The 20,558-nt window shown below is 48.9% G+C and overlaps 2 protein-coding genes across 9 annotated transcripts; both read left to right on the plus strand.

Moving 5' to 3' along the window:
• Window positions 1-637: 637 nt before the first annotated feature.
• RPL8 (ribosomal protein L8) lies at window positions 638-3,410 on the plus strand. The gene is made up of 6 exons (XM_055313972.1): window positions 638-718; window positions 946-1,089; window positions 1,172-1,313; window positions 1,525-1,743; window positions 2,873-2,988; window positions 3,213-3,410. The coding sequence occupies exons 2-6, from the start codon at window positions 952-954 to the stop codon at window positions 3,369-3,371; spliced, it is 774 nt and encodes a 257-aa protein (XP_055169947.1). The 5' UTR covers window positions 638-718; window positions 946-951; the 3' UTR covers window positions 3,372-3,410.
• On the plus strand, window positions 3,400-19,326 carry ZNF34 (zinc finger protein 34). 8 transcript variants are annotated; one of them, XM_055313966.1, is made up of 7 exons: window positions 4,663-4,687; window positions 9,880-9,919; window positions 11,919-12,250; window positions 12,370-12,456; window positions 12,764-12,890; window positions 13,310-13,429; window positions 15,823-19,326. In XM_055313966.1, exons 4-7 carry the CDS (start codon window positions 12,424-12,426, stop codon window positions 17,181-17,183), a joined length of 1,641 nt encoding a protein of 546 aa, XP_055169941.1. In that variant the 5' UTR covers window positions 4,663-4,687; window positions 9,880-9,919; window positions 11,919-12,250; window positions 12,370-12,423; the 3' UTR covers window positions 17,184-19,326. The 8 variants fall into 8 exon arrangements, with proteins under 8 accessions (XP_055169944.1, XP_055169941.1, XP_055169939.1 ...); XM_055313964.1 differs by having other exon boundaries at window positions 11,919-11,968; window positions 12,132-12,456; XM_055313967.1 differs by having other exon boundaries at window positions 11,919-11,968.
• Window positions 19,327-20,558: the final 1,232 nt, after the last annotated feature.

Here is a 20,558-nt window from a genome sequence, read left to right on the forward strand (position 1 = left end):
CCAGTCTCTCCGTGGCACCCACCCTCCTAGACGCCCCCAGACATTCCGCGCCCCGCCGCCCCGGTTCTCCAAGCGAAGACCGGGAGCCTGTGTCTGTCTCCCCAACACCCATATCCAGGCAAGGCCACCCTGACCTCCCCGAAAACCCACCGTGCACCAAGTCCAGCATCCCCAGGAGCATCTGCTGTCTCTCGTCCAGATCCCCGTTCTCTGCAAACCATCCTGTTCCCCAAACGGCCCACCGCTTCCTTAAAAGGGGGCCCTCGCCCTGCAAAGGAGCGCAGCACAGGGCAAGGAGTCTCCAGGCGGAGACGGCGGGCTTCGGGCCAAGACGCGAGCCCTGCGAGCCCACGTCCCCAGCCGCTCTATCCGGGGCCGCGCGACCCTGGAAAGTCACTCAACCTCTCCGGGCACCCGCGGCCGCTCAGGGTGACGCTCGCCCAGTAGGGGGCGACAGCGAGCGCCGCACACGCCTCCGACCTGCCCCCAGACCCCGCCCCGCGAGAACCGGCCCCAGCTGCACCCGCGCCGGCTGTGCCCCGCGGGTCCGGGCTCCCACTGCGCCTGCGCAGACGCTTCTGCGGCCGGAAAGCGCGCCAGTCCCAGCGTGCACCGGGCTCGCGGCCGGGCCGGAAGGTGGTGCGGATCTCGGCCCCGCCCCGGAAGATAAGGCGGCAGCCGCCGCTGCGTCCCCTCTTCCGGCCGCGCTCGGCAGCAGGTAGGACGTGCTTGTGGAGGGCGGCCCGGCGCCATCCGCCGCCATCCGCCGCCCTGGGGGCCCGCTAGGCGCCCGGCGGGACTCCTGAGAGGGTTGGGGCGCCCGGCCAGGGATGGGGGCGCGGAGGGGTCGGGACCTGGAGGGAGGCTCCCGGGGAGCTGGGACCCCGCGGCCAGGGTGGCGGGGCCGCCTAGGCGGTCTGGGCGCTGACCGCGAGCCGTCTCCAGACCGCCATGGGCCGCGTCATCCGTGGGCAGAGAAAGGGCGCCGGCTCCGTGTTCCGCGCGCACGTGAAGCACCGCAAGGGCGCTGCGCGTCTGCGCGCCGTGGACTTCGCCGAGCGGCACGGCTACATCAAGGGCATCGTGAAGGTGCGGGGAGCCTCCGTCCCGGGCGGGGGAGGACCCGGGGAGCCCCGCGCGGACCCGCCGCTCATGCTGCCTCGGCCCACAGGACATCATCCACGACCCGGGCCGCGGGGCACCCCTCGCCAAGGTCGTCTTCCGGGATCCGTACCGGTTTAAGAAGCGGACGGAGCTGTTCATCGCCGCCGAGGGCATCCACACCGGCCAATTCGTGTACTGCGGCAAGAAAGGTGAGGCTCGCGTCGCGTCGCGGACGGGGGTCGGGGTGGGTCGGGGACGGGTCCTGGCGCAGAGGAACGTACGGGCGGAACTCAGGACCTTGGGGAAGGGTGTTTGCTAGCACCAGCCTGGTCAGGTAGGCCTGGGACCTGTTGGGCGCCGGTCGTTGCGGAAGAAGGCTGCAGGGAGCCGAGCTCCTGACCGGGGCGCTTCTCCTCGCAGCCCAGCTCAACATAGGCAATGTGCTCCCGGTGGGCACTATGCCCGAGGGCACCATCGTCTGCTGTCTGGAGGAGAAGCCTGGTGACAGGGGCAAGTTGGCCCGAGCCTCCGGGAACTACGCGACCGTCATCTCCCACAATCCGGAGACCAAGAAGACCCGAGTGAAGCTGCCGTCCGGTTCAAAGAAGGTCATTTCTTCCGCCAACAGAGCCGTGGTGGGTGAGTGGCGGCGGAGTCTGGCGCGCTGGGTTTGCCTGTGAGCAGTGAGCGGCGGGACCCGGGCTGCTACCCTGTGGGGTGGGTTCAGCGGGTCTCTCCGTCGCTGGTTGGGAGGTGGGTGAGGCCGTACCGCGATTCGTTAGGCAGACTTCTCTGGGCTCTGGCTTCACCCGGGATTCCACACTTGCTTCTCCTACACCCATGGGGTTAATAGTCTTTTTAGGGGCGGGTGATTTTCTTTAAGCTACCTGGTAATTGTCTTAAGGGGATTTGAAACCTGGTTTGTTCGTTTTGCTGTTCTGGCAACTTTGAATTGTGGCAAACCTGAAGAATAGTTTTGTTTTTTAAGATTTAAGGTTTTTTTAAAGGCTTATTTTTTAACTTTTTAAAAGTTGTTATTTATTCATGAGAGATACACAGCAGAGGGAGAAGCAGGCTCCATGCAGGGAGCCCGATGTGGGACTCAATCCCTGGAGTCCAGGATCACGCCCTGGGCCGAAGGCAGGCGCTAAACCACTGAGCCACCCAGGGATCCCCCTAAAAGGTTCATTTGAGAGAGTACACACAAGCTGGGGAGTAAGGGCAGAGGGAGAGAATATTCAAGCACTTTCTGCCCTTTAATCTGCAACTAGTGAGATCATGACCAGACCCAAGAGCTGGACGCCCACCCCACTCAGTACCCAGGTTCCCCAGCCAAGGAATATTCTTGAGTATGTGCTTACAAAATAGGCAAAACTAGTTGCTGTACATGACCGACTGGGTCAGCCTTCCTATTGGCATTTGGAGGTTAGAGCGAGTGACCTGCCCACCAAGACAGGGCAACGTCGGAGGCCTTCTTGGAGAGTCATGGGTCAAGTTAGCCATTACAGACGTTGTGGGCAGAAGCCTGGCTTGACTGCCCCAGCAATCTTCAAGAAACTTGAGGTCATTTGCTAGGCTGCAGGGGGGTTTACTGTGTGGTGGTAGTTGGCAAGGTGTTCTGAGATTTGGGAACAGTGACGGTGTGTGAGTACGTTAGAGAGTGCTGAGTGTGAGGCTGGGTCACTGGTAAGGATGTTCTGCTTGATAGGGTCTTGAGGTGCTGGGAGTGTATGGTGCACTTCCCCAGGGTGTCTGGTCTTCCCGACAGGTGTGGTCGCTGGAGGTGGCCGCATTGACAAGCCCATTCTGAAGGCTGGCCGTGCTTACCACAAGTACAAGGCAAAGAGGAATTGCTGGCCACGTGTGCGGGGTGTGGCCATGAATGTAAGTAGCCCAGAGATGGGCGGTTGGGGCATTCAGGGATTGGGGGTGGGAGGCTAGCTGGACGGGTCCTTTCCTACAGTGTCTCTCCTGTGATAGAGGGTCTGTAGCATGAGGCTCTAAGTTACGGTTTAATGGCACAGGTCAGTCGATCTGCTCTTAATTCAGGTTCTGAGGTAGGTGAAGTCCACACCCCGATATTAATGCCTGCCGTTCTTCCTCTGCAGCCTGTGGAGCATCCTTTTGGAGGTGGCAACCACCAGCACATCGGCAAGCCCTCTACTATCCGCAGAGATGCCCCTGCTGGCCGCAAAGTGGGTCTTATTGCTGCCCGCCGGACTGGGCGTCTCCGGGGAACCAAGACTGTGCAGGAGAAGGAGAACTAGGCTTGAGGGGCTCAATAAAGTGTGTCCTTCTGCCACCAAGTTGTGCTTGCCTGTGGTTTCGGAGGGAAGGGCCCTTGCTTGGAGGACTGCCATGGAGCTTTTGATGTAGGAAGGAGGAAGATGAAGTTGGATGCACCAGGAAATTGTGACAGCTCTGGAGAGAAGAGGTGGGGGTGCTACTGGGACACCCCCTCCCGTCCACCAGCTGCTCTGGGAGTTGAGGATCCCACTCATGTGCATTAACTTCTCTTGAGAACTTGGGGAATCTGGGTGAGGGGGTTGACACTTAGGGGTGAGAGCAGTACTCCCAAAGCCACAGGTTGGAGAGCCAGGAAGCCCTCCTGCAGTGGGAGAATCAGGATGGAGTCAAGACTAGTTTCTCAGACCCAATGGGCTTCCTGAGCCACCCCTGGTACCTGGTCCTAAACTTGGGTAGATGATGTGGAGTCAACCTGGCACAGAGACGGTAGTGGGGCTCTTTAGTGCCTTGGGGCTCCCCAGAGCCCCCTGCCCAGTGCTGCTTTGGAGCCAGAGCAAAAGCAGGGGCTGCGGACCACTGTGCCTAATAAGTTGCTGAGAGAAGAAGGTTGGGGACGGGGGAGGTGGTGGGTGGCCAGCTGAGGTGCAGTGCGCCTGGTATGCACTCCACGAGGGCCTGAGAACCAGTCTGCCCCCTCAGTTGTGAGAGGCTGTGGCTGCCAGGTGGCTCCTTGATGTCAGGGTCCACACTTGTCTAGCATGAGCCTTGCCCCCAGGTCTCCCCTTCCTCCTCTTCATTTATTACCCACTCCACTTAGGCCATGGTGGAGCAGAGAGGAGGGCGAGCTTTCCGCATGAGCAGAAGGGCTGGGCTTGGTTCCCTGGACAGCAAACTAACCTGCCATTGTTTCACCCTTCTGAATAAGGTGGCCATCAGGGAGGGTTTGCTCCAGCAGCAGGTACCCAAGGAAGCCTTCCCCCTGGAGTGCACGAGGCTCCGGGTGGGAGTGGGTTCAGTAACCCGGTGACCACGTGGCTTCTCGGCCTCGCTAAAGGGCCGGATCCCTTGGTGCCAGCGCCCTTGGCGCAGAGCGACGTTTTTACAGAAAATCAAAGGCCTCCCCCCGCTGCCTGGGTTCGGGGGTTCGGGAGCGTCGGGTCGTGGCTCCGGGCTGCCGCCTAGTGGCCGCGCCCTGCGTGTCCCGCGCCTCGAGGCGGCTCACGATAGAGACGTGGAGGCTTTTTTTCCAGAGCGGCCCGCGGGGGGGTGGCGTCACTTCCGGCGGCTTCCGATTGGCGCGGAGGGTGCGGCGGGCGGTGGCTCCTCGGCGGCTGAGGTGAGTGTGAGCCGGCGGGCGGCGGCGACTGGCCCTGCAGCCCCCGCGCCGCTGCGACCCGGTCCCCCCCGGCGGCCTGCTCCGGGAGGCCCCCGACGGCTGTCCGCCGCCGGCCCCGCCCGCGAGCCCCCTCCCCGGCCGCCCCCGGTGCCCGCCGCTCCCCTTCCCGGCCCCGGGCCCACGGCACCGACGCCCGAAGGCCGCGGCCGGCCTCGCCCTCGCGCCCCGGCCCGGGGGCCCGCCCCCTGTCCCTCCCGCCGCCTCCCCCGACCCGGTCCCCTCCGCCCCGCCGCCTGTCCCCCTCCCCTGCTCCCCCCCAGCTCCCCGCTCCCTCCGCCCCTGCTGTGTAGCTGGGAGCAGTCGAGGCCGGGGCTCTCCTTGCCGTCCTCTCTCCGCGTCCGGCCTCCCCGCCCCTTGCAGCCTCCGCGCTCCCCGCTCCGCCGGGTGTGCCTTCCTGCCTCCTCACCCTTTGCTGCTGCTGTTCCAGTTCCTCTCAGCAGGCAAATTGTTTTTCTTCCTAGAGGCTTTTATTCAAGGTCTGACATTTAAGACTTTTTAAATAAAAAATGCACCGTGTTTTTGTGCTTTGAAAATACATTTAAGGAAACTTTTTTAAAGGATCTTACTCATTTAAGAGCGTGCATGCAGGAGCCGGGGGAGGGGCGGAGGGAGAGGCCGACTGCTGAGCAGGGAGCCCGTGGGGCGCTTGGATCCCAGGACCCCGGGATCATGACCTGAGCCCGTTAACCTCAGCCACCCAGGCGCCCTTAAAAACAACAACAACAAAAAAGCTTCTAGCCGCAACCTTAAGGTCTAGAGCTAGCCTGGGGCCTGCCCCTCTCCCCACCCTTTTTTATAATTCAGGCTCCATGCGAAAGTGGGGCTTGCCCTCGGCACCCAGAGATGAAGACCCACGTGCTCTACTGACCGAAACACCAGGTGCACCCCTGTTGAGGTGGAAGAATGCTTTTAAGGAAAGCTGTTGAAGTGAAATTTCTAATTGCTGTTAGACTCAGGGTCCCCAATCCCATTTGGTTCCCTAAGCACCCTTATTTTGAACAATATACTTTGTGCAGTTTTTGTTAAGGTTTTTTTTTTTTTTTTTTTTTTTTAGTTTTATTTATTTATTCATGACACACAGAGAGGCAGAGACACAGGCAGAGGTAGAAGCGGGCTCCATGCAGGGAGCCCGACGCGGGACTACATCCTGGGTCTCCAGGATCACGCCCTGGGCTGAAGGCGGCGCTAAACCACTGAGCCACCCAGGACCGCCCAGTTTTTGTTTAGTTTTAGTGAATGTAATTGATACACAAGAATTGTATAAATTTTAGATGTACACGTTTGTTTTGATCTATGCATGCATTGTAAGATTAAACCTAACTAGCATGTTCCTCATCTCACCTAGGTACAATTTTCTTTTTTGGTTTTTGTGAGGATATTTAAGACCTATCCTCTTGGCAAATTTCTTTCTTTTTAAAGATTTATTTACTTGACACAGAATGAGAGCACAAGCAGGGAGAGTGGCAGAGTCTCCCTAAGAGGCAAGGAGCCCAATGGGGGTCTCAACCCCAAGACCCTGGGGTCATGAGTCAAGCTGAAGGCAGACTGAGCCACCCAGGTGCCCCCCTCCCCCTTAGCAAATTTCATAGTTACAAAACAGTATTGTTAACCGTAGTCACAATGCTCTATATTAGATTTCCAGAATTTACTCATCTTGCAGAGCTGAGAGTTTGTGCTCTTAGCTGCATCTCACCATTTCCCCCAAGGCCCAAACCTTGGCAGCCATCCATTCTTCTCTCTGCTTCTCTGATTTCGACTCTCTTGGATACCACATATTAGTGAGTCATGTGGTATTTGTCTTTCTGTGTCTGGTTTATTGCATTTAGCATAACGCCCTCAAGGTTCATCCATATTGTAGCGAATGGCAAAATTTCATTCTTTAGTGGCTGAGTACTATTCCATTGTGTATATACTACATCCTGTACCCTTTCATCTATTGTTGGACACTTAGGTTGATTTTTTTTTAAGGCACCTCCACCCTGTTTTCCATAACGGCTGCACCAATTTACATTTCCACCAACGGTGCACAAAGATTTTCTTTTCTCTACATCCTTACCTCACATATCTTTTGCATTTTGATAATATTCTGACAGCTATGAGGTGAAGCTCATTGTGGTTTTTTTTTTTTAATTTTTTTTAAAATTTATTTACGATAGTCATACAGAGAGAGAGAGAGGCAGAGACACAGGCAGAGGGAGAAGCAGGCTCCATGCACCGGGAGCCCGACGTGGGATTCGATCCCGGGTCTCCAGGATCGCGCCCTGGGCCAAAGGCAGGCGCCAAACCACTGCGCCACCCAGGGATCCCCCTCATTGTGGTTTTTATTTGCAATTAGGTTGATCACCTTTTCAGGTACCTGTTGGTCATTTGTATGTTTTTGTGGAGAAATTGAGGTTCTTTGCCCTGTTTTTTTTTTCTTTGCCCCTGTTAAATTGGATTTTATAGTTTTTTTCCCCCATATTTAGTTGTGTAAAGTCCTTATGTATTTTAGATCTTAATTCTTTTTTTTTTTTTTTTAAGATTTTATTTTTTCATGAGAGACACACAGAGAGAGGCAGAGACACAGGCAGATGGAGAAGCGGCCTCCCTACGGGGAGCCTGATGTGGGACTTCATCCCAGGACCCTCGGGGTTGCGTCCTGAGCCGAAGGCAGACCCTCAGCCACTGAGCCACCCAGGTGCTTCCGTGCTCCTAGATCTTAATTCTTAATTCCTAATCAGATACATGGTTTGCAGATATTATCTCCCATTTCTTTTTTTTTTTTAAGATTTATTTATCTATTCATTCATTCATGATAGACAGAGGCAGAGACACAGGCAGAGGGAGAAGCATGCTCCCTGCTAGCCTAACGCGGGACTCGATCCCGGGACTTGGATCGCGCTGGGCCAAAGGCAGGCGCTAAACCACTGAGCCACCCAGGGATCCCCTTATCTCCCATCTCTTAGGTGCCTTTTTCACTCTGTTGATTGTTACTTTTCTGTCAGCACATTTTCTTATACCTCTACACGCTTACTAGTGTTTTAAAATCTACATTCAGGGATTCCTGGGTGACTCAGCGGTTTAGCGCCTGCCTTGGCCCAGGGCGTGGTCCTGGGGTCCCAGGATCGAGTCCCGCGTCGGGCTTCCTGCATGGAGCCTGCTTCTCCCTCTGCCTGTGTCTCTGCCTCTCTCTGTCCCTCGTGAATAAATAAATATTTAAAAAATAAATACAATCTACATACATAGGGGTATCTGGGTTGCTTAGTGGTTGAGCATCTGCCTTCGGCTCAGGGCGTGATCCTGGGATCGACTCTCACATCGGGCTTCCCACAGGGAGCCTGCTTCTCCCTCTGCCATGTCTCTCCCTCTTTCTCAGTGTCTCTCATGAATAAATAAAATCTTTAAAAAATCTACATACATAATGTAGTATTGATACTCTACACTTAATGGTTTCACTAATCCTTTTTTTTTTTAAGATTTTATTTATTTATTCATGAGAGACCTAGAGAGAGAGGCAGACACACAGGCAGAGGGAGAAGCGGGCTCTGTGCAGGGAGCCTGATGTGGGACTCGATCCCCTGGCCTTAGGATCACGCCCTGGGCCGAAGGCAGGCGCTAAACCACTGAGCCACCCAGGGATCCCCTTTTCCTTATGTCTTTAACATTTGCAGGAGGCCTGGATGGCTCAGCGGTTGAGCATCTACCTTTGGCTCAGGGTGTGATCCTGGGATCCTAGGATTGAGTCCTGCTTTGGGCTCCCTGCAGGGAGCCTGCTTCTCCCTCTGCCTGTGTCTCTTTCTTTCTCTCTCTGTGTGTTTCTCATGAATAAATAAATAAATCTTTAAAATATTATAGCTAGGGACACCTGGGTGGCTCAGCGGTTGAGTGTCTGCCTTCAGCTCAGGGCGTGATCCGGGAATCTGGGATCGAGTCCCATGTCGGGCTCCCTGAGAGGAGCCTGCTTCTCTTTCTGCCTCTCTCTCTCTGTGTGTCTCTCATGAATAAATGAATAAAATCTTAAAAAAAATATTATAGCTATAGGGTAGCCTGGGTGGCTCAGCAGTTTAGCGCGCCTTCGTCCGGGGTCGCGATCCTGGAGTCGTGGGATCGAGTCCCATGTCGGGCTCCCTGCATGGAGCCTGCTTCTACCTCTGCCTGTGTCTCTGCCTCTCTCTTTCTCATGAATGAATAAATAAAATCTTTAAAAAATATATTATAGCTATTAAAATAATATGGGAAATACAGTACATCAAAGAAAAGTTTAATTTTACTCCAAAATTTTTTCTGTACACCACAAAATTAAAAGACAAGCTGCAGAGTGAAAGGTATTTGCAAACATACTTAATACATAAGAAAAGATATACAGAATATGTTTTAAAGTAAAAAGACCATTTATTTTAAGAAATGAACACAGGATGACTTGGGAATTCATAGACAATGAAATCAGTCTAATAAACATGTGAAAAGATCTTCAATGTCATTGAGAATTAAGGAAATGCAAATTCAAGACCTCTCTCCCCACAGATTGGGGAAAATACAAAATGCTTCACAATAGCAATTTTTTTTTCTTTAAGATTTTATTTATTTGCTCATGAGACATATAGAGGCAGAGACACAGGCAGAGGGAGAAGCAGCCTCCACTCCGGGAGCCCAGTGTGGGACTTGATCCCGGGACCACAAGGTCATGCTCTGAGCCGAAGGCAGGCACTTAATCGCTGAACCTCCTAGGCGTCCCTGAATTTTACTTTCCTGTAGATCAGTTGTGTTGGTACCATTTTGATAGCATGTCATTGTGTCCTTAATGCAGGCACAGATCTGTTCATTAATTTCTTTGCTATGCTTACGCCTCACTTTTGTTACCATAGCCTTACAGTAAGTCTTGATGTGGTAGGGCGTGCCTCTGCCTACCTTAGTTCTTTTTTAGCATTGCCTTGGTTAATCTGGATCATTACGATATTGAATCTTTTTTTTTTTTTTGATATTGAATCATTTTGATCAGATTTTATGTTATGTCCTGTTACAATTTTGGTTGTATAGATTTACTTGGGGGATAATTGACATTTTTATGATATTGCATCTTCCTGTTTATGAACACTGTTTCTCCATAGGTCTTTTTGATGTCCTTCAATAAAGTTTTACCATTTTGTCCCCAGGGTCTTGGATCACACTCTGATAACTGTTGCTGCATATATGGTATGTAGGATTATGTCCCCCCCCCCCTTTTTTTTTAAGATTCTCTTTTTTTATGAGACACACACAGAGGCATAGGCACAGGCAGAGGGAGAAGCAGGCTTCCCGTGGGGAACCTGATGTGGGACTTGATCCTAGGACCCTGGGATCACGCCCTGAGCCAAAGGCAGACACTCAACCGCTGAGCCACCCAGGTACTCCCCTTTTTTGTTCTTAGAAATATTTCTTTTTCTTTTTTTTTTTTTTGAAATATTTATTTTTCCATCTCTTTTCTGCCCCCCCCATTGGACTTACCAAATGTTTTTGTCTTTTAACAGCACTGTTGAGATTATGTTGTTTCTTTAAATCGAGTATTCTTTATTTTTTTCTTTTCTTGAATTACTTTTTTTAGTCTGTGTTTAATTTTTTATTAAATGTTTAGATCAGGGGGATCCCTGGGTGGCTCAGCTGTTTAGCACCTGCCTTTGGACCAGGGCGTAATCCTGGAGCCCCGGGATTGAGTCCCACATCGGGCTCCCTGCATGAAGCCTGCTTCTCCCTCTGCTTGTGTCTCTGCCTCTCTCCCTCTCTCTGTGTGTGTCTCTTGTGAATAAATAAATAAAATCTTAAAAAAAAAAAAGTTTAGATCATTTATTTCAGTCTCTCTTCTCCTAAAATAAGAGCACTAAGAATGCACATTTTCCCTTATGTAACCTCCTTTTCCATTTCTATGTTTTTCTTGGGGGGGGGGATACTTTTCAAAAAACATTTTATTTGTTTATTAGAGAGAAAGTGTGTGCATGCCCATGAGCAAGGGGAGGGGCAGGGAGAGAAGCAGACCATTTCAGGACCCCGAGATCACAGCCTGAGCTGAAGGCAGAGCTTAGCTGACTGAGCTGCCCAGGTACCCCTGAGGGGGTACGTATTTATCAGATATTTCCAGTATAACAACAGTGGTCAGCGAATGTTTTGCCAGATGGTATCAGTGTTTGGAATTTGTTGAAACTTCCATTGTTGCCTGGTTTGTGGTGCTCCTTAATCTTTTTGAATGTATATTTTGGAAAATGTGTAATCTCTATGTTTTAAGTACCTATTCTCTACTTGTTCCATTCATTTCTGAGGGAAGTGTGTTGAAATCTCTGGTTCCAGGGGAGGTTTGCCAGTTGCTCTTTGCTACTTCTGTTTAGTATTGGTTTCTACATTTCGAGTTTGTTGTTAGATATGCATTTGTCTGTAAGTACAGGTCTTGGGTGGATTTTCCTTTTATTAATATGTATTATTTATTTTTGTTTCTATTAGTGATTTTTACTTTCAGTTCTGTTTTGATGGTATAAATATCGCGAAACCACACATAGCAATTGTATATTAAGCTCACAAGCATCACAATGGAGGGAAGAAGCCAGAGTGTAGACAGCACAGGTGCTTGATAAAGTTCACCAGAAGCACACCTGATGTGTGGTGGTGGAAGTGGATGGAGGCGTACCCTTGGGAGTTCAGGAAGGAAGCAGTGCCTGCAGGGGCAGGAGGGCCGACTTGGGTGCTGGTTCTGTGGGCGTGGGCCCTTTGTGACTGCCCCTTGAGCGTGTGTTCAGGATTTGTTGAGACTTCTGCATAAATTTCATATTTCAATAAAGAGCTTTATAAGTAAAGAAAAGGTAGGGGTGTGTGGGTGGCTCAGTTGGTTAGTCATCTGCTTTCGCTCAGGTTGTGATCTCAGGGTCCTGGGATCAAGCCCCGAGTCCAGCTTCCTGCTCAGCAGGGAGGCTGCTTTTCCCTCTCCCTCTTGCCCTCCCCTGCTCTTGGTGTGTCTCTCTCTCTCTTGCTCTCATAAATAAATAAATAAATAAATAAATAAATAAATAAATAAAATAAATAAATAAATAAATAAAGTCTTCAAAAACAAAATAAAGAAAAGGTATATAGTTAACACAGTTTTATTTTTATTTATTTTTTTTACACAGTTTTATTTTATTTAGCATTTGTGTTGTTGTCTATTCAGGCTTTCTGTGTTACTGTATTTTAGGTTATGCAGGAGCATTGTGTGTGTATCAGAGACTCTTGTGCTTGTAGTAGGTGAGTTTAATCCTCTTATTTCTTACCATCACTCAGACACTGAACTTATTTCTACTACTATTGTATTTTTAAGTGTCTATACTTTTGTTCTGTACCTTGTATTGATTTTTTTTTCCACTTTAACTCAATACTTAATAAGTTGTCTTTATTCTTTCACATAAAGTGAATCTTCCTACTAAATGAGGCAGCTTGATGTGTCAAGAAGGTCGAGGGGAACAGATGGCCTGAGGAATTGTGCATACATTCCTGTAGTGGGGGCACGGTTGTGCAGGGCAGCCCCAGGTAGGGAGCAGAGTCTTCCTGGGAGACTAGCTGTGTCCTGATGGGGATGAGCACGGTCCTGAAGCTGCCCACAGAAGGGGCCAGGCTGGGCCTCCATGTGTTCTTCTCTCTTCCCTCAGCACCAGTGTGACTCATCACTGATTTCTCTCCTGGGAAGCCCAGGGTACCAGGTGATGGAGGCTTTGCACCTGTCTGCTCTGCCCCAGGTGAGCATCCGTTTTCCCTGAGAGGTCTGCAATCTCCAGATAGGGCTTCCTTGCCTGCTCTGCTTCAGCAGACACTGTCAGCCATCTTGGTCTGGGATGTTGAGCAGAAGAGGGGTGATCCTGGTATTCCCTCAGCCTTCCAGAGTTACTGGCTTAGTGGCCAAAGGTTCAGGCTACTCTCCTTGGCCATACTAGGGCATCAGACTCGTCACCCCTGTGCTGCTATTCCTGGTATGCTTCTGGTGCTTCTGCCCCCAGGGCCCACTCTGAGCTGCACCTGGGCCTGCAGCAGCCCCTGTCATTCCAGGCTGAGGTGACCTTTGAGGACGTGGCCGTGCTATTCTCCCGGGAGGAGTGGGGCCGTCTGGGCCCTTCTCAGAGGGGCCTCTACAGGGATGTGATGCTGGAGACCTACAGGAATCTGGTCTCCCTGGGTAAGGCCCCTCACCAGGATGCTGTTCAGGGGACAACCCTGGGGATGGATGGCTCATCAGGGGCTGGGCTGGGGGCCTCACCCTCTGGTCCTTGACAGGCCTGGTCTTTGCAAAGGGAGGTCCAGGTGGGGCTGGGTTAGTGGTTCTCTCCTCTAAGCTCCCAGATAAGACTGCCTCCCTGCCGCAGGCCCAATCCATTCCTAGAGGGAGTGCATACCTCCAGGTGGAGAGAGCACCCTGCATTCTTGTTCCCATGCTCAGATCTCATCTTCATGACCATCCCAACCTGCCAGAGTGTCCAGACTTCCCAGCTCCCCACTTTGCCTTTGCTTCTCCTTCCTGCTACAGTCCCAGATGAGGTTACACTCAGTGCAGCCCTGCATCCTTGGCACCAACCCTAGGCCCCGTTTTCTTCCCAGGAGCTGGACCTGTAGGTCCCAAGCCTGGGGTGATCACACAGTTGGAGCGAGGGGATGAGCCATGGGACCTGGATGCACAGGGCGCCAAGGGGACAGAGCGACTGAGAGTCAGTGTCTCAGGTGCGTGAGGGGGGCCACTTCCTAACAGTTGCTCAACAGGCATTTGTCAGGGTCCAAGGTGTGTGGTTAATGACTCAGGCATTTAGAACAAGGTGCATCAGGGCCAGCATGGTAACCCTAGGAGTGGCTGATGTTGAAATCCAGGTCACCCCCATCAGCCTGGGTGCCTCAGTGTGGTGATTCTTGAGCTGCATCTTCTAGGAGAGTGAAAGGGGGGATTGTTGGCAGAGAAGAGGGAATGCTGGACCCCATGGAGCCCTGCCCTTCAGAGCTCATGCCCTATGAGGAGGGTCAGATAGGGCCATAGTGATGGAGACCATCACTTCATTCTCCTTGTCTACATTATCCACTTGACAGTTATAGACCAATACAAACAAGAGAGAACGTCTCATCAACCACATACCAGTGTGTTCCATTGTGTGCCTGTTGTCCCCTTTCTTGTGCGGTCTGTCCACACCCATATATGAATGTTGCTTTTTTTTTTTTTCAAAGATTTTGTTTATTTATTCATGAGAGACACACAGAGAGAGGCAGAGACACAGGCAGAGGTAGAAGCAGGCTCCCTGCAGGGAGCCCGATGTGGGACTCAATCCCAGGATCACCCCCGAGCCAAAGGCAGACGCTCAACCGCTAAGCCACCCGGGCGTCCCTGAATGTTGCTTCTTGACAGGAATGCAGTGATCCCTTGTGTACTGCTGTCATCTCCTTTTTCACTCACGGAGTGTCCATTTTTATGCCCACGAGTCTCAGTCACTGCTTTTGCTGGAAGTGGCAGTGGGAAGGGTGCTCTCTAGTTTCATTGCCGTGGACAACTCTGATAAGCATTATTTTGGACGTGTCTTGATGATGTCCTAAGAAGCAAGTACTGGCTAAAAGACTTGAATTTCTGTTTTGTAAATATATTTATTCAAATAACAATACTTACAGAACCAGGATAAACCCTAAGTTTATAACTCAGTGAATTTTTATAAAAAATCATCTTGTAGGGGATCCCTGGGTGGCTCAGCGGTTTGGCGCCTGCCTTTGGCCCAGGGCGTGGTCCTGGATCCTGGGATCAAGTCCCACGTCGGGCTCCCAGCATGGAGCCTGCTTCTCCCTCCTCCTGTGTCTCTGCCTCTCTCTCTCTCTCCTCTCTCTCTACGTCTATCATAAATAAGTAAATAAATCTGGAAAAAAAATCTAAAAAAAAAATCATCCTGTAAATCAAAATGCAAACACTTTCTAGCTCCCAGAGAGCCCACTGGGCCTCAGGTGTCATTTCCCACTGCTCCTCATAGGGTCCCTCTCTAACTCCTGGATGCCGCTCTGCCCATTAGCTCTGTGTCTGGTCTCATTCGGGGCATCTGAGGGCTGCCATGTTGTACAGCATACATTCTGTTCCATCGCCATACAGTGTTCTGTCATATGAATATGCCACAGATTATTTCCATTCTTTTTTTTTTTCCATTCTTGTTGATATTTGGTTATCCTTATTTTGGGATTGTTGTGCATGTTTCTCTTGCTCACAGAGAATGCATTCTGGTACCATATTTCTGCAGTTGGAGTTGGTGTATGAATGGCTAGTCAAGGTACTAAGGAATGGAGGCTTGAGGGTATCAGGAAGTATTCTGTATGGCATCTTGAGTTTAAGGGGCTGATGGTTAACTGGGTTGCCTCTCAGGTCTCTCTCCTTTTTGTTTTTTTTCTTTCCAAGATTTTATTCATATATTCATGAGAGACACACAGAAACAGAGACATAGGCAGAGGGAGAAGAAGCAGGCTCCATGCAGGGAGCTCAGTGTGGGACTTGATCCCAGGACCCCGGAATCACACCCTGAACCAAAGGCAGATGCTCAACCACGGAGCCACCAGGCATCCCAATCTCTCAGGCCTCTTGAGAAAAGCCCAGAGAATGGGTTCGGCCTGCCAAGGAGGGCTGAGGGTCTTGGTGTGCTCTGCAGTCTGTGGTTGGCATGACATTAGCCCTCTCTGTCCTGAGGAGGCAACTGGTTTTCCTACCATAAATTTTGGGAGTAGATTTGCTATTGTGAGGTGGCCTTAGACTCACATCTTTGTCAGATGTGACTGACTTTCAGGGCCCCTCTGGTCTCTATGGTGGTATGAAGCTTCCATCTTCTGTACTTTTCTGATGAGGACCTACATCCTACAAGCCCCACTTAGGCAGAAGGCAGGCAGAAGAATTGGTCGAGCCTGGGTTGAAATACTTGTACCGCTGCAAGATTGCAGCCTTAGGTGAGGTCGTTAAGCCTCTAAGCTACAGGCTCTCATCTCTGCAAGGTGTTGTGACTTTGGAGATGAAGGAATTGATACTGTACAGGTGGTGGGTACCATCTTCCTATTTTCCTTCTCAGGTCAGGACAGGTGGTCCTAAGATGTTGTGTTTGTTGTTCCAGGTCATGGGGCCAGGACTGAATTTAAGGAGTTGTCTTCGGGGGAGATGCTTGATAGGGAAGAACTGGATCAACTCCAGGGGGCTGTTCCCCAGGGACATGATCCTGAAGAGATCCCTGCATGGAGCAGGGAGCCAGAGGAGAGCCTGGACAAGCCTGTGGAGCAGAGAGACCTGAGGCCAGTCCCACTGACCAGTGAGGACAGCATTCAGGAGTCTGGGGGAGGCCTCAGGTTTTGGTCAAGCCCTGTCTCTAATCAGAGACCTCATAAATGCGATATATGTGAACAGAGTTTCGAACAGAGATCATACCTTAATAACCATAAGCGTGTACACAGGTCAAAAAAGACAAATATTGTCCATGATTCTGGGGAATTCTTCAGTGCAAATTTAGTTGTTAAAGATCAGAAAATTCCTCTTGGGAAAAAATTACATTATTGTGGTTACTGTGGGAAGGCCTTCAGGTACAGTGCTAATCTTGTCAAACACCAGCGGCTTCATAGTGAAGAGAAGCCCTACAAATGTGATGAGTGTGGGAAAGCCTTCAGCCAGAGCTGCGAGTTCATCAATCACCGAAGGATGCACTCAGGCGAGATCCCCTACCGTTGTGGTGAGTGTGGGAAGACATTCAATCAGAGGCCCAACCTCATGAAGCATCAGAGAATTCATACTGGGGAGAAGCCCTACAAGTGTGGTGATTGTGGGAAACACTTCAGCGCCTATTCTTCCCTTATATATCACCAGAGAATCCACACTGGAGAGAAACCCTATAAGTGTAACGACTGTGGGAAAGCCTTCAGTGATGGCTCAATCCTTATCCGACATCGCCGGACCCACACTGGGGAGAAGCCGTTTGAGTGTAAAGAATGTGGCAAAGGCTTTACCCAAAGTTCTAACCTTATCCAACATCAAAGAATTCACACTGGTGAGAAACCCTATAAATGTAATGAATGTGAGAAAGCCTTCATCCAAAAAACCAAACTTGTTGAACATCAGAGAAGCCACACTGGAGAGAAGCCCTATGAATGTAATGACTGTGGCAAAGTCTTCAGCCAGAGCACACACCTTATCCAGCATCAGAGGATTCACACAGGAGAGAAGCCGTACAAGTGTAGTGAGTGTGGGAAGGCCTTCCACAACAGTTCCAGACTCATCCATCACCAGAGGTCTCACCACGGAGAGAAGCCGTACAAATGCAGTGATTGCAAGAAAGCCTTTAGCCAGGGCACTTATCTCATCCAGCACCGGAGGATCCACACTGGCGAGAAGCCCTACAAATGCAGCAAGTGTGGGAAGGCCTTCCGGCACAGTTCGAACATGTGCCAGCATCAGAGGATTCACCTCCGGGAAGACTTCTCGAGGTGATCATGGAGGAGGATTCATGAGTTCCACTATGTACTTCTTCCATATGACCCACCCCACCCTTTTATTTATTGTCCACACAGTGTTGTTACAGATGAAGGGCGTTTCTAATTAAAAACAAGCAACAAAAATTCTTTTCTTAAACCAAAAGCACTGCATGTTCATTTTAGAGAAATTAAGAGTATTAAGCAAAAAGAAGTTCTCCCCCACTTAGGAAAAGAATCTGTCACTGCTGATATAAGTTTCCTTTCACACATAATTAAGAGCATTTAAAAAAGGAAATACTGTGTGCTTGTCGCTGCACATAGGATCTTCACCTATTGCTATTCTTTAATCCTAGAAAACTCACACTGGAAAGAATTCTACATATTTACATGTTTTCACATATTGTAAATTTAAAAGATTAACATAGTCATACTTTTCTGTGTGTCTTTGTAATAGAGTTGATAATTGCCGTTTTCATTGTGGTATATATGCATAACATAAAATTTACCATTTTAACCATTTTTACATGTATAGTTCAGTGGCATTAAGTACATTCACAGTGTTGTATAACCATCACTACTGTTTTTTTTTAATCTGAAACAAAGTCTATACCCATTAAACAATAACTCCCCTCTTTTCCTCCTCTTAGCCGCTGACAATCTCTGTTCTGTTTTCTATGAATTTGCCTATTCTAGGTTCCTCATAAGTGGAATAATACAATATTTGCCCTTTATATCTGGCTTATTTCACTTTGCATAATGTCCTCAAGGTTCATCCATTTTGTAGCCTGTATCAGAATGTCATGCTTTTTTATGTCTGAAAAACATGACTTTGTTCATAGATACCATGTTTTGTTGATTCATTCATCTGTTAATAGACACTTGAGTGTTTCTGCCTTTTGGCTGTTGTGCATACACTGCTGCGAGTGGGTGCACAAGTATCTTTTTTTGACCTTTTTGGGGGTAGGGGAGAGAGTGCATGAGCAGTGGGGGTGGAGGTAGGGGCAGAGAGAGAAAGAGAATTTTAAGCAGGTTCCACAACCAGGGCAGAGCCCCATGTGGGGCTTGATCTCATGACCCCGAGATCATGATCTGAGCTAAAATCAAGAATTGGATGCTTAGTCAACTGAGCCATGCAGGCATCCCTTGGATCATTACTCTCAATACTTCTGGGTGTAATTCTGGGAGCGAAATTGCTGGATCATATGGTAATTATTCTACCTTTACCTTTTGAGGAACGGCCAGACTTTTCCACAGTGGCTGTACCACTTTACAGCCATGTACCATTTACCCTTGTACATTCCCAGCAGCAATGAATAGAGGGTTCTAATTTCCCTACATCTTTGTCAACACTTGTTATTTTCTGTTTTTTTAAAAATAGTATCCATCCTAATGGGTGTGAAATGGTTTCTCATTGTGGTTTTGGTTTGTATTTTTCTGATGACTAATGATGTTGAACATCTTTTCAGGCACTTATTGACCATTTGTCTTCTTCGGAGAAATATCTGTCTAAGTCCTTTGCCCATTTTAGAATTGGGTTTTTAATTATTTTTTAAGTTTTGAGGTGTAGGAATTCTTTGTGTATTTTCATGGTGGTCCCTTATCAGATATGCGATTTGCAGATATTTACTCTTATTCTGTGAGTTCTATCTACTCTCGTGTCCTTTGATGCACACAAAGTTTTAATTTTTATGAAGTTTATTTTTTCTTTTGTTGCCTATGCTTTGGATATCATAACCAAGAAACTGTTAAATGCAAGGTTAGGAAGATTCCCCCCTCCCCCTTTTATTCTGAGTTTTATAGCTTTAGGTCTAAGGTTTTGGTCTTGGATCCATTATAAGTTGACTTTTATATATGGTATCAGGTAAGGGTCCAACATCTTTTGCATCCAATTTTCCATACAACATTTTTTGAAAAGACACAGTTTTCCCCATTGAATAGTATAGGCATATCTCAGAGATAGTGTGTGTTCAGCTCCAGACCACTCTGATAAAGCAGATATCTCAGTAAAGCAAGTCAAATAAATTTCTGGTTTTTCAATTCATATAAATGTTATGTTTACACTACAGTGTGTATTAAGTGTGCAGTGACATATCTAAAAATGCAGTGTACAAACCTTAAACACTTTATTTCTAATAAATGGTATCTGAACTCTCAGCAAATCATGACTGGTTATAGGTTCCCATAACAAATATAATAGTGAAAAAGTTTGGGGGATCCCTGGGTGGCTCAGCGGTTTAGCCCCTGCCTTCTGCCCAGGGCATGATCCTGAAGTCTCGGGATCAAGTCTCCGGATCAAGTCTTGGGATCGAGTCCTGGGATCGAGTCCCACATCAGACTCCCCACATGGAGCCTGCTTCTCCCGCTGCCTGTGTCTCTGCCTTTCTCTCTCTCTCTTTCATGAATAAATAAAATCTTTTAAAAAATAGTGAAAAAGTTTGAAGTATTGAGAGTATTTGTAGTATTCCCAAAATGTGACAGACAAAAAGTGAATAAATTGCTGTTGGAAAAATAGTGCCAATAGACCTGGTCAACATAGGATTGCCACACATCTTCAGTTTGCAAGAAACACAATAAAGCAAAGCACAATAAAACCAGGTATGCCTGTATTGGCTTAGGCTACCATAAAAATACCACAGACCTGGTGGCTTAAAACACAAATTTATCAAAAACAAATTTGACTCTCATATTTCTAGAAACTAAGTTCGAGATCTAGGTGCTGGATGATTCAGCCCTAGTGAGGGTTCTCTTCCTGGCTTCAATACAGCTGCCTTCTCACTGTGTCCTGGCATGGGAGAGAATATCTCAGATGTCTCTTCCTTTTATAAGGGCATCAGCCCTATCAGATTAGGGCCCCACTTTTTTCATCTCATTTAACCTTTATTACCAGTTAACAAGCCCTATCTCCAAATACAGTCGCATTGGGTTAGAGCTTCAACATCATGAATAGTAGGGTGGGACGGAGGGGAAACACAAACAGTTCATAAATGGTTGTGGCACCCTTATCTAAAATCAATTGACCATACAATGCAGGGGTTTATTGCTGGGCTCTATTCTGTTCATCTTTCCTTATGCCAGCACTGTATTGTCATTTACTGTAGCTTTATAGGAAGTTTAGAAATCAGGAAGGGAGTCCTTCCATTTTGTTCTTTTTCAAGTTTATTTTGGCTATTTGGGATCCCTATCTGGGATTCCATATGAATTTTAGGATGGGATTTTCTATTTCTGCAAAATCACAGCTTTTGATAGGGATTGCATTGAATCTATAGATCAGTTAGGATGGTATTGTCATACGAATCCATCAAGCCTTCCATGAACATAGGATATATTTCCATTTGTTTAAATGTTCTTTTCTTTTTAAAAGATTTTATTTATATATTCATGAGAGACACAG

This window comes from Nyctereutes procyonoides, unplaced genomic scaffold (genome assembly GCF_905146905.1).
Source record: "Nyctereutes procyonoides isolate TBG_1078 unplaced genomic scaffold, NYPRO_anot_genome, whole genome shotgun sequence".
NCBI lineage: Eukaryota > Metazoa > Chordata > Mammalia > Carnivora > Canidae > Nyctereutes > Nyctereutes procyonoides.